Here is a 13,531-nt window from a genome sequence, read left to right as displayed (position 1 = left end):
TATTGATCTCCCAATATCTTATTTGCTTTAGGCCTACAGCAGAGAGTCCACCTAACTTAAATCATTTTTAGTCTGCTTACCAGCAGCAAACTGTACATCTAGTGTTAAATAGGCCTGACCAGTGACCATAGGGCATGAAGTAACCGTTATTGCTGTTGACTTCATACACTGTGCACTATTTAACTCTGCGGAGGAAGTCCCTCCTTCCTCTTCTCCCGCGCTTGCCGACGTCACTTCCACCGCAAAAAAAACATGGCGGCTGCCAGTCCCTCAGATTCGGCGCTTTCACTGCCCAGAAATGTAGTCATCAAGACCGAGCCAGAATCTGAGGACGATCTACTCATCAGCCCGGCGGATGTGCCGGTTATGCGGGACCCCGTCGTCCCGCTCCTGGCCCCGGTCAGCGGGCTGCAGCCGCTTGCCTGGTCGCAGGATCACCGCCTGGCTGTGTGCACCAGCAGCTCCATGTCGCTGCTGGAGCTGGTGTGCGATGTCCACAGCAACAAACAGGACCTGACGCTGCACCGGACCTCAATCCCCGTCCCGACGGAAGCGTTAAAACTGCGGGTAAATATCCCCCAATGTTCCCCTGTTTACGCCGTAATAAAGGACAAAGCATGGAGCCATGTAGGACGTTAGCATAGCGCGTGCGGCTGTGGATAGAACTTTGGCTAGTAAACATTGAGACTGTTGGCTCAAAGTGGAGCCGCAACCCGTAAGTGGTCGACCGCTTAACTTACTGACTAATAAAGACTGAGCACGTCTCATAATATGGTGTGTGTCAGCTTGTCCGCGTCCTCTCCAGCTGTCAGCATCCAAATCACTTAAAGGGGAGTTCCATAATTTCATGAACTGGCCTCGGGCTTTTTCCTTAAAACCCACAGCTTTTCTTTTTTTCATGTAGTTAGATGTAGCTACACTCAGTGCCTCTAGCTGAAACCATATTCAGTTAATTATGTATACTAGGCTGAAATGTCACGTTGACACCAAATGAAAACTTGCAAGTTTGTGACTGTAGCATCTTAAAGACCTATGAGGCATAATAAGTCAGAAAAGTCTGGATTGACTAATAATAATACATAGTCTAATACTCAATAATTTATGTCCAATATATTTATATAGAAGGATAATTAGATAATTTAAATTGTTCAATTATCTAACTATCCTCCTATTTGCACTGAAAGCCTCAAGTTTCCACATGGCTTGTGTAAGTTGCATACTGGGCCATGACTGGCTTCCAAACTAGATGTGATGTCACAAAGTCATGCACGTTGAATTCCACAACAATCCCCCCCCCCCCCCCCCCCCCCCCCCCCATCAGCAAATGAAGGTGAAAACAGCATTTTTGAGTCAAACTGCACATTCATACTTCTACACAATAAAGGCCAATTATGAAAGTGAAATACCAAAAAATAAGCAAAACATGGTTTGAATGGAGGGCTGGGGATTTTAATCTTGAGCTATTATGGAAAAGTGAAGCTCAGGATCATAAGTACTGAGTAACCAGTTTTAAGAGACAAACATGTTTTTCATTTTTAAGGGGTTGGCACTTCCTTAGGTAAAAAGATTTGCTCTAAATTCCCAGCGGTGAGAAACTTAAAAAACGAACAAAAATGAACCAGAAGAAATGCTGTATTATCCACAAAAGTAAAGATTACGTTTTTTCACAATTACCAGCTGTAATGTCCTTAATTTGCTTGTCAGTTTAACAATGTTTTTGGACGACATTGATTGCAACTAAAGTGCCAAGACATTTTAAGGTAGTACAGCTGCTAATAAGTAACAAGTGTTTAAAGAATATCTAATTACAAAATGGCATCTGTGAGTCTGTTGGAGTAGTGTTATCTGTCTATTTGTTAAGCAACCTGTGTAAACATGCCTCAGAAAGCCAGCCAAGCTACTATTCACTTGTGTGCTATTAATTTGGCAGCAGTGGAGGTTTCTGTTGTTTCATTATTTACTTTACTGAACGAAAGATAATTAAAGCGATGGAATACAAATGTTGATGAAAAGAGAAACTGAAAAACAATGTCTCCGCGCAGCTGCTCTGGTGTGTGAACATGATTGTTTATAGGTCCGTCTCCACTCCAAAAATCCACTTGGCAGATTCAATACTGGATGGAGCAGAATTTTATAATCCACTAGGCACAGTGGCAGACGGCAAAGTCTCTTTCCTGCAGTCATTTATATATATATATATGATTAACTGCTTGTAAATAGGAGGGCTACTGAGCAGTGGGCAGTCGGCGGTGGCACGCTACATTCTGCATCACCCATCCATATGTGTACTGTGTTTCCATGGCAGGGGGCCTGAAACCTGAAGAATTGCATCTGTCACCGTTTATTGAAGGGACCATTCACCGCAAAATCAAAAGGGCATATTTTTCTTCTTACATGTAGTGTTATTTATCAGTCTAGATTGTTTTGGTGTGAGTTGCCCAGTGTTGGAGATATTGGCCGTAAAGATGTCCGCCTTCTCCAATAGGATGGGACTAGAGGGCACTCGGCTTGTGGTGCTCAAATGTATGTTTTTAGCTCACCTGCTGTCGTAAAGATCTTTTCTTTACGGTGCTGTATATTACTGAGTTAGCGTTACAGGGAGGTCATACGGTCGCAATGAATGTTTTACTCAGACAGAAAATCATTAATTTACAATAAGAGAATACGTTACAGATGCATTTCAAGTGTTGCATACGGTAACTTAGCCTGGATGTCTCGTCATCTGTGTTCCGAGCCGAAGCAATAAGAGATTGTTGTAGCAACCCACGTAATAATAACTTCTATATTGTATTGGATTAATTAATATTGCGCATTGAGAACAATGGAAAAGAAAATAGTAGGCCAACAAAAACACGGACTAAAAGAAATAAAACATTTGCTCTGTAATGAATTAGACTTCTTACAAACCTGAGGGCCAATTCGGGGAGGGTTTAGAATCTTTACAATCCTGTAATTATCTCCATCTGTTAAAAGCTCGACTGAGATGAATTCAAGTTTCGCCCGTCATCTTCCAGTTTCCCTTTTTAGCTTGTAGTCGTTCAAAGTTTAATTTCCTTTTATTTCCTTAACTTCTAAAATAAAATTAGGCCTCTACAAGGCCTAATAAATCTCCTGCTAACCTTTACCCAACTGGATAGAATAACGCAGGCTTTTCCTGCGTGACCGGTCAGAGTGTGTGCTCTGTATCGGCGTGTACTTGCCGTACCATTTTGTAACTTTGTGGGAAAAATCTGACCAGATTGCAGAGGCAGTAGTAAAAACGACATAAAATTAGCTTTCTTTTTACTGTAAGTCTTGTTTGCTGTTGGAAGTCATTTAGGATCAATAGATGGAAAATTTAAGTTTCAGAAACATTAAAAAGTTACATAAATCCGTGCCCAGATGGCACATACTGTATGTTTATGTTAAAAGAAAATCAATAAAAAGTAAATAATAAAAAAAGTTACATATAGTAAATTTAAGTGTGTATGTATGCTGAAATGACCCGACCTTTCTGATCTTCTCTTAAATATTGCTTTCATTTGTGTTTTTGTGTTTAAAGGTGGGACCGGCAGCAGAGCTAGCAAAAGCAAGGGAGAAGTTCTCAACACATCCGGACCCCACAATAAGGCAAGTTTTTCTTGCCGACAAAGATATGAACCCGTCGATAGGACTACACAAAGGAATACAATATGCCAGTTGGTCTCCGTTAGGTTGTGACTCAAGCGGGCGCTGTCTGCTCGCTTGCCTAACACTTGACCACAGACTCACAATTCATAACAGCCTCAAGCGTCTCGAGTGGAACACGCTAGTCGATCTCACCAAGAAGTACAGCGAGAGGCTAAAGGAGCGAGGCTACTCCAAGAAAGACAACAAGCCTCCGGAGGCAAACCTGCAGGACTTCGACGAGCTGCAGCGGCGCTTCCGAATGCAGACTCCTCTGAGAATGGAGTGGTCGAGCGTTTACACCACCAAACAGGTTCAGCCGGACAACACGTGCAAAGAAATGGAGATGGTGCTCCTCGCAGTATTGATGGAGAACGGTGACCTTGTTTTGTGGAAGTTTGTGTTGCCCTTTTTAAGTGTGTCAGATGTTGCATTTTATGACATCGTGGAGTCCGGTGTGACCCGCCCCAGTGACTTGGCGTGGTGGGAGTATGAAAGCACAGATCGGCGGATGAGCGGCCTGATCGTCGGCAGCGAGGTGGGACCCGTCAAGATCATGCCGGTCAGCCTGTCGGGAGTGAAGGGCTACTTCACTCTCCGACACCCCGTCATCCTCTGGAAGGAGTGCGACGAGATCGCCGTGGAAAACCTCAAATGTGTTCCGATGATCCACCCGATCCAAAAATCCAGCTGCAGTCTCATCGTGGCCTCTCGAGGCTGCTACGTCTTTTGGTGTTTGCTAATGATCTCGCCGGCCGGACTTAACGTACACAACTCCCACGTGGCCGGGCTGCACTCGCTCCCTGTGGTCTCGCTGGCGATCAGTCAACATGGCGTTGCAGTGTACACGTGTTCTGTAGACGGGTGGATAAAAAAGCTGACGCCAACGTTCACAGAGAACACTTTGATTTTCAATCAAGAGGACATGTTGCGACCTGAAACCCTAACGGGGAGGAGGATACACGGGATCGCGGTGAGCCACAACGGAGCGTACATTGCGCTCGCGAGCACACAAGGTATGGTTGGCGGCCATCATCCAGTCAACAGGACCTACCAGGTTCACTTCGTGACCTTGAAAACGTCGGAAACGGCCGCTGCGCTGCTGCTCAAGTCCCCCACACAGAACTTGTACAAAACGGCGGACCTGCTCGATCTCGTGAGGTGGTCAATTTTGAAAAACAAGTGCATCCCTGCGTCGCTGCTGGAAGAACTGGATCAAAAGATCCAGGAGGTAGACTCGCCCTACTTGTGGCGTTTGAAGCTCTTTCTGGTGCGAATACTTCACCAGTCACTACAGACGCCTCCCACAGATCACCGCTGGAAACCCACGCACACGGAGAACAAGGTGTTTGTGAGGGACGAGGAAGAGGAGGACGGAAAGGACAGAGAAGAGGGCACGCAAGAGGAAGGCGAGCCTGGCGGAGTAAAGAAGAAGGAGAATCAGGAAGAGCAGATGGAGGAGGTGCAGGCTTGGATCAATGCTGTAGAGACCCACATAATGAGAGAAAACATGAAGAAGGTGCTGGGGGTGGTGTACCTTAACACATGGATTGCCCAGAACACCAGCATACCCTCCTGTGGCCTGGTGGAGTACCTCGCCAGAGACTCTAACGACAGAGCTTCAGAGGTAAAACTCAGTGATTTGCCTCAGCTTCTTACCACCAATGTTGTGATCTTTTAGTTTTTAGTTTTTTTTGCCCTGATCAGAGTGACTTCATGTCGGGTGTATGGTGATGATCCCACAATACACTTAAAGCACATTCAAGTGAGTACATGGCCAAACGTATGTGGAGTATTACTGTAACTGTATGTAATATTATATGATGCTGTAGAATTAACATTTTCCTTAAAGGTCCCATGAAATGGTCTCATTGGTTCCTTAGACTCAAATGTGTAACCCGGTAGAGAGGGGCAGTTTGATTTGATGAGCAGGAAGGTGGGGTTGTGGAAAACTTTGTTTTTTTGTCATTTTTTTTAGTAACACCTAGTCATCACCACGGTTACCCAAGAAGTTCAAGTGCCCATGTCATGGGATCTTAAATTAGAATTAGAGTGTCCACATACTTTTTGCCATTTAGCGTAGGCTTCAGCATTTACCAGTATCAATTAATTGCCACCGTGGCTGCTGTTCAGATAAAGCTACGTAGTTTGTTGCATGTTTGTTTGTTTTTAACAAAATGACAAAGTAACAAACGATGGAATTCTTCAAAATTGTTCTTGCATTTATAAAAAATAAAAACTGAACGAGGGTTTTTCTATTTAGGAAGCTGTTGAATTTTACATTTTAATCTATTTCAGCCATTTCAGTCTTTAATTAAAGCCTGTATATAACTTACAGTGCGGCTCGAAAGTTGTATTAACGTGCATAAAGAAGTCAAGAAAAGATGGTAAAACCTCAAAGGCAAAAAGTTAGATTTTATTTCCATCATTTACACTTTCAAAATAACAGAAAACAAAAAAATGGCGTCTGCAAAAGTTTGGGCACCCTGAAGAGTTTATACCTTGTCCATTTTTCCTTTTACTCGTGAAATGTTCCCTGTGCCACTGGCTGCAATATCACCCCAAACCTTGATTGATCCCCCCATGCTTAACAGTTGGACAGAGGTTCTTTTCAAATTCTGTGCCCTTTCTTCTCCAAACGTACCTTTGCCCATTGCGGCCAAAAAGTTCTATTAACCTTATTGGTCCACAGAACTTGTTCCCACAATGCATCAGGCTTGTTATATGTTCATTTGCAAACTTCAAACGCTGATTTTTGTGTGAGGACGTAGAAGAGTTTTCTTCTGATGACTCTTCCATGAAGACCAAGTATCTCTTTAGTGGGAGGGTGTACACAACTGCAGTGTCTGCCAGGTCTTTCTGGATGGATGTGCAGTCAAAAGTGGTTTGGACTTGCTTTTCTCACAATCCTGCGACGCGTTCTGTGATATTTTCTTGGTCTTCCAGATTCTGCTTTAACTTCCCACTGTTCCTGATGACTGCCATTCTTAATTAATTCTGAACAGAGAAATTGGCATCTGAAAAGCTTTGCTATCTTCTTAAGCCTTTCCTGCTTGTGAGGTAACTATTTTCAGTTTCAGTTTTTAGACAACTGCTTAGAAGACCATGGTGATGAGTTGGGGCGAGGTCAGATGAGTCTGGGCCTTTAAAACCTTAAGCTTGACCTCACCTCGTCTTTCCAGACAATGACTGAGAACAATCCATGACACTGTCAGGTCTCAGCTTTCCAAAGGGGGCGGTGCATGCTATAAACTCTGCGAGGTGGCCAAACTTTTGCAGATGCCATTTTTTTTTTGTTTTCTGTTATTTTGAAAGTGTAAATGATGGAAATAAAATCTAACTTTTTGTGACAGATTATACAAATGTCTAATCTGTCATTTAATGCCTTTTGGAGATTTTTCCATCTTTTCTTGGCTTTATGCACATTAATACAGATTTTTACCTGGGGTGCCCAAACTTTCAAGCCCCACTGTAAAATTTAGCTGTGATCTGTGACATTAGTGTTTTAGCCTTTATGAGATTAGCACCAAACTCTCATTCATGCTGTCTTCTCTGCAAACATTGCACAAGTTAGATTGCCTTCACTTAGTGTGTGTGTGTGTCCGTGTGTGTCTGTCTGTGTCCGTGTGTGTGTGTGTGCGTGCGTGCGTGCGTGCGTGCTCCTTTCTCAGGTCCTGATTGGCCACATCAAGAAAAAGATGAACAAGCAGTCGTTCTCGGAGCGCTGCAGCCTGTGCCAGGCGGTGCTGCCCTTCTCGGACCACCGACAAGCAATCTGTGAAAACGGCCACATGTGGCTCAGGTATAAGAGATCCTTCTCTTCCACAAGATCAAATCCATGAAAGATTGTTTTTTATTTATCAGCTTTAGCAGCAACGTGCCTGAGGGGACATGAATTGAATCTCAATGCCAAATGCTTTCTTTTCTATGTGTTTGGTTTGTTTATCTTCACAGAGCAGTAATCAAGCCTCCCACCTTTTGATATTTACCCATGCACCACTCTCATCGTCTCATAAATATGGGCTGTCAAACATTTCTCTTGCCTCCTCGCTAGCGAGAGCGTGGTGCCTCTGGTGGGCACTGAGAGGGAAATGTGTGCCCGTCAGTTGTGCCTCAGTGCTGTTCCTGCTCTGCGCATGTGCGTGCGTGTGTGTGTCCGTGTGTGTGCCGCTGCCAGCCAGCCCTCTAATGCCTTTCTCTCGCTCTCCTTCAGGTGTGTGTTGTCATACCAGGCCTGCCAGACGCTGACGTTCAAACGTTGCCTCCTGCTGGATTCCATCGCCAGACTGCCAGAGCCTGAGGGTAAGCGCCACTTTCCATCCCTCTCCACCTCCATTTCACAGTCCCACTCTCGATCAGCCATCTCCTCCTGTCACCTTCAACGTCGGCCTTTATCCCGCTCCGCCGCTCAGATCGTTTGACATTTTGGATTTTGAGTCTGTCAAAAACTTCACAATTAACAAACATGAATGATTGTAGAAATTAACTGCTGTTTTTATTTTTTTTGAAGAGTGTTTAAAAGGCATTATTTTTGGGGCCGATTTGTGATGAAGGCTGCCTTGGAGAGTTGAAACATTGGTCAGAAAACTCAGTCTTTTTGGTTGAGGCTTTTTTCCTCATGTTATTTAAATGTAATTTTTCCCAAATGTCACAAAGTTTAAGTTTTGTTGCACTCTTAAAGTAAGTTAAAAAGTAAAATGCAACCAATTTTGAGTTTCATTATTATACTTGACAAAAGCAAATATACTTGAAACAAGTACACAGCCCTAATTCAGTTGCCATGCCATTTGGGCAGATGCACAAAGGTAAGATTCTCATGGATTTTTTAGAAATCTCATTAGACCAACTTTTCAAATGGAGAAAGACAATTTCTTGGCCACGTATACTTGTAACCTGGTTCCAAATTTTTTTCTACATGTGCATGACAAAGACTTCAGACGGGGAAAATATCTGGCAGGAAAGATCAATACACTACACATATTCTTGTGTTCTAAATGATTCCATCCATAGTGCACTACAGTAACAAGGTTACAATCATCACCAATCATCTCTGTAAGGCCATAAAACTCTTTCATCTTTCAGTTGGCCAATACTCAAATGTTATGTTGAATTTGGAGATGAGCATGGATTACCTTTTATTATACATACTTTAACAGGTGTATTTGACATGTTTTCTGACATCTTTACTCTGTATTTGTCCCGCAGCACATCAGTCCATGACACATGATTTAATTTACGGTACCATACATACGGTATCATATGAGTGTAACATTGCGAGCAATCAGATCCATCTTGATGGCAATAACATGCAGTATTCATACATCAAGCAAGTATTATGATTCATTCTGAAAGACCTACTGGTTTATTATGAAACCTATAGTTATGAACCATATATCATGGTTTTGTTTGGCGCTTTAAACAAACAAAGAGGTTGAGTGCCTACAATGTACTTCCTGCAGTTTGTTTGAGGATTGGCTTCATCTGGCTGCTACGTGCATCCCAAGTCTTGATCAGTCCTCTCGTTCCAGCCTACAGTATCTGAGCTACAGACCGACCGCTCTGAGCAGTTCTCAGAATCAACATCACCCCAGCTCCTGTCTCAAAACCTCTTACGGATTTATGCCTTCTTTTTATATTTTTTGCTTATTCTCACCCCGTGTGGCAATTGTTGGCTTTTACTGTATAAAAGCTTTTTCAGACACACGGAACATTCATATATCAGTAAAAGTAATAGCTTTTGGGCTCTCAAACATAGCTGGCCATTACATCAATGTTCCGTTATGGCTATACTCGTACATGTCTTTCATTTCATCTTTAGAAACCTTCGGTACCAACGCAGCTTGTTTTCTCTCCCCGCAGATCCAGAGTGGATAAGGAAGATACTGCAGGCGCCCTGCACGCTCTGCGACTCGCCCATGATCTAGAGCTGCTCGTTGGGAGGAATCTCAGGGCTTTCCCTGCGTCCTTCAGAGCTCCCCACTCTGACGCAGGGACCACTTTTGTCAGACATCACTGCTACGATTTTTTTATTTCATGTACTTTGTTCATGTATTTTATTACTTTATATTATCTTAAAAGTTGAAATAAAAAGGTTTTGATTATATGTTCTAACTCTTATTGAGTGAAAACTACAGAAAATCTGCTTCTGCCATGTCTTTAAATTTATATTTTACTGAGGTAAAACCTTTTGGACTCAAACTTTACAGATATCTTTTATTTTCTCAATCTAAAATAAATTCTCAGTCTACACAGTGTTTGCACAAGGGTGCACAGAAACAAGTTTAAAATGTGGTTATATGTGGAAGTTTCTATTATTTTAGAGCACCATAAATAAGCTCCCTCATTTTCCTTATGTTGACTATATATTTCCCAACCTTTGGTGTAGTTTTTATTGCAAGACAAGTGGAACTTACTCTGCTAGTCCTATTTTAGTGAGCTTTTTTTCTTCTTTTTCTGAGTGCAACAAATAATACACTGAATAATACATACTTTGGAAAAAATTCAGCATACCTACTTTAATTGGCACTGTAAAACAATTTCCAATTTCTGGGAAGAGGAGGAGGAGGAGGGGTGGTGGTGCTCAGTCATTCTCTCAGATGAGGACTTCCGCTAATGTAAACGCAGAAAAGAAGGAGCAGCAAGGCAGATGAGATGAGCATGAGGTAGGAAGAAAGCAAAAAAGTGTGCTTAAAAACCCGGCGCGCTCCATCCTGTGGGAGCAGCTTGTAATGAGATTCAGCAGTAATGAGGGACAGAACATGGCGCCAGATGTGATTCTAATTCTAATCAAGTGGGGGGGGGAGGTAGAGAGCATATTGTTAAATACAATTAACCCTTTTCTCATATTTGGAAGGAACAAGGGCTGAAGGGAGGGGATACAGGCTCAGCGGCGTGTTCCCGGCCTCGGACATAAAGGTCGGTGGCCCGCTGATCAAAGTGGAGCTGGACCTGAGAGACCGTGGCAGCAGCAGAGCCTCCTCTATCCAACGCCGCCTCTCATCCCCTTACATCAGCAGGCCCGGCCGAGGCGGGGCGGGGTCTGCCCTTCCTCTGGTGTCACTAGAGATGATAGCCTGCCCCGGGGCGAGGAAAGAGCAGGCAGCTCGGCTCCAAACACACAGCACTTCATGAAAGGAAAAGTTCCACATTTCTCTACCCAGTGGTGGCATTTATTGGCCCAAGACTCGGTGAAGTCCTTTCAGGGAAGAAAGGGATGTCTCCCACTTTGCTAGAAAGTGAATCATTTATCACATTGTCGTGTGCATAGCGATAGTGGAAAGATTATTAGTAAGAGTACAGCTGCAAAAACGCATCCATGAATGAACAGGCAGGGGTGAAAACAATACCAGTGTAATCTCCTATTAAGAAGATTTACTACTTGTTTAAACACACAGGTAATTTACTGAAACTACTTCCTGTTATCTTTTTTAAGCGTATGACCTTTAGTTGATCAGATCTCTGTTAATTCATATTTTCTAGTGCAAACATTTCATGGGGTGCAAAAATTTGCACCCCATGTGGACCTAAACGTGGCTTTTCTTTTAACAGCTAGTAAGTGTATTATGTCAAATTATGAAACTATCATCTTCCTTGTGATAGCCTTCATGATTTCCTGTTTTTATTTTTATTTTTAGCTGCACACTAAAGTAAAAGGATTTTTTTCAAGAGTGAAACTGACACGTCAAGCAACGCGTCTCTGTGACTGCTTCCTTTCCCACCCTGAACCAAAATAAGTTACCATAACCGTAAAAAAGAAATTAAGGTTAATGTTCTCCTTGTGGCACCAATATGTGATAAAGAGACATTTGCAATGTCTTTTTGTTGAGGAAGATCTAAAAGGGGTCCGTGTGATTCGGTTTAGTTATTCTCTCTGAAGTGGTGGCCATAGTAGCGCTCAGAAGAACGCTTTCTCACAGGTCTGCAAACAAAGGAATAGAAGTTCAAAGGAAAACATGAATCTTCCTGATTGGGCCAAAAACAGCAACCTCGCTGAGTTCAGCACTTCATTAAAACTGCTGAAAGTTTGGTAACAAGTTTTACTCCAAAAAGCACGAGTTAATGGGAACCTAAAGCAACTAAAAGCCTTGTAATGAGCTGTTCACCCGCCCTGTCTGTGGGAGGTTCGCCGTGTTTGGAGCCTTCATGGCTGCCGGGTTTCTGTTGTGTTTTTTTTTCTCCTGCCGGGGGAATTTGGTGCTCGGCGTTACAGTTTGTCAAGTGGAAGTGGCTTCTCAGGTTGTAATGTTTCCGTCACTGATAGGTGGAGACCAGCACGGTTACAGAGGTTAGCTGTGTTTGGTTGATCCTCCTCCTGCTTTAATATAATAATCCGTCAAAGTGCAGCTCCTCTAGTAATTACCTGCTTCCCCTCCCTTTCTCTCCCACTGTCTTTGCTCTCAACACTTCAAACGGGGGATTTTTCTCTTTGCATACAATATTTATACCCTTTATGTCAGTGGCTGGCTGGCATAAAACATTCATGGCACCTTTTCACACCTTAATTCCATGTGATATTCCTTTTGTTTTGTTTAGATTAGATTTTTTGAACACGACATGTCCCACCGTAGTCTCTCAAGAGCATCAATTCATTCTTCCGAAGATTCCAGTTTGCATTGTAAAACGTGGCAGCAGCAGCAGCTCCACTGACTGTGACATGTGAGTGCATCACCTGGTGGGATCACGGCGTTGTTTTATAGACCTGCTGCTTTTAGGAGTCTCCTGTTGATTTGTCACATTTCTGAGAAAAGATGGGGAGTAGTTTAAGACGATAAAACGCCAGGAGACAATACTTATTTGTCAAACATGAGATGCCAGTCTGTCTACATGGGGGTAGCTTTCAAAACAGAAATTCCTGTCCAGTTTATCAATCAGACAGTTTCTCAATTAAAAACAAAAAAACATTCATTCATATGCCATTTTTGTACCTTTGATACATACATTCTAGTTGTTTCTTAGGCTTTTCTCTGAAATAGATCTCCATCATATCCATCATAACAATATGTTTGGTCTACTATTGAATCTCCAAATGTAAAGGTGAGGTGACATCTGTCATCTTTAAAGCCTTCTATAAATTCAAGTGTCATTTTCTTGATAACCAGTGTGCACCGATCTGTCAGGAAAAACTTTTTAAAGAAGGAAATGTCATCTCAGCTCACGGGCAAGATTATCCTTGCGTTTTGAATGACCTTTTTCCTCAAGTGTTTCAATTCAAATTACAGGGTTAGGCAACATAAACTAAAATCAATGTCAGGATCAACTGTAACAATTAGTTTGATAAATGTAATGATAGGTACATAAAATAATTAATTAGATGTAGAACTGCCAAGATGAATCGAATTTCGGGACCAAACAACCAATGGATTAATGCGTAAATAATTGACAGATTAATCAATAACTAAAATAATTGTTAGTTGAAGCCCTACTTTAATGCCCAGCCCTTACTGACAGAGCCTAATGAGCTCAGAATTGTGCCTTTGCATTTTCTTAATAAAAATTGTGTGTAGCATCCAGACAGGAAGCAGACAGGCCTGGCCGTCTGTATAGTTAGAGGGCCAGAAATACATCACGGTACACACTTTGGCCCAGAGACAAACCACAGTTGCATCATTGCACTTCTGCAGCTGCTGACTCCCTACACCTCCACCCCCCTGTGAGGCTTCTGTTCCTAAAGTCTTCTACACTAAGCCCCATCCCCCTTAAACTTGTCAGTGCTAATGAAGTCAGTATGCAAGGTTGTCTTCTGCTCTCTCTGAAGCGGTGGGGTAACATGGTTGTCTAACTGGTTGACTCTCCAGCATTGCCGTCCCTGGGGACGGGAAGGGAGGGCGGGCGGTGACCCGAGACCAGCCTAGTGGTTCTGTAAGGAGGATGGGAGGGAGGGGGGGGG

The 13,531-nt window shown here is 42.9% G+C and overlaps 1 protein-coding gene across 1 annotated transcript; it reads left to right on the top strand.

The window, feature by feature from the left end:
• The first annotated feature begins 201 nt into the window (after window positions 1-201).
• Window positions 202-9,843, top strand: gtf3c4 (general transcription factor IIIC, polypeptide 4). Its single transcript, XM_032539989.1, has 5 exons — window positions 202-567; window positions 3,542-5,272; window positions 7,317-7,447; window positions 7,859-7,947; window positions 9,505-9,843. Exons 1-5 carry the CDS (start codon window positions 253-255, stop codon window positions 9,567-9,569), a joined length of 2,331 nt encoding a protein of 776 aa, XP_032395880.1. The 5' UTR covers window positions 202-252; the 3' UTR covers window positions 9,570-9,843.
• Window positions 9,844-13,531: the final 3,688 nt, after the last annotated feature.

The sequence above is a fragment of the Etheostoma spectabile genome, chromosome 16, assembly GCF_008692095.1.
Source record: "Etheostoma spectabile isolate EspeVRDwgs_2016 chromosome 16, UIUC_Espe_1.0, whole genome shotgun sequence".
NCBI lineage: Eukaryota > Metazoa > Chordata > Actinopteri > Perciformes > Percidae > Etheostoma > Etheostoma spectabile.
Note: the sequence above shows the minus strand (reverse complement) of the source record. Positions and strands in the feature narration are given on the sequence as shown.

Bases quoted from the DNA above. Each gene is read 5' to 3' on its own strand.
- gtf3c4 (XM_032539989.1), top strand. From the start codon at position 253: ATGGCGGCTGCCAGTCCCTCAGATTCGGCGCTTTCACTGCCCAGAAAT. The intron at 5,273-7,316 runs GTAAAACTCAGT...CTCCTTTCTCAG, and splicing joins CTAACGACAGAGCTTCAGAG to GTCCTGATTGGCCACATCAA. The intron at 7,948-9,504 runs GTAAGCGCCACT...CTCTCCCCGCAG, and splicing joins CAGACTGCCAGAGCCTGAGG to ATCCAGAGTGGATAAGGAAG.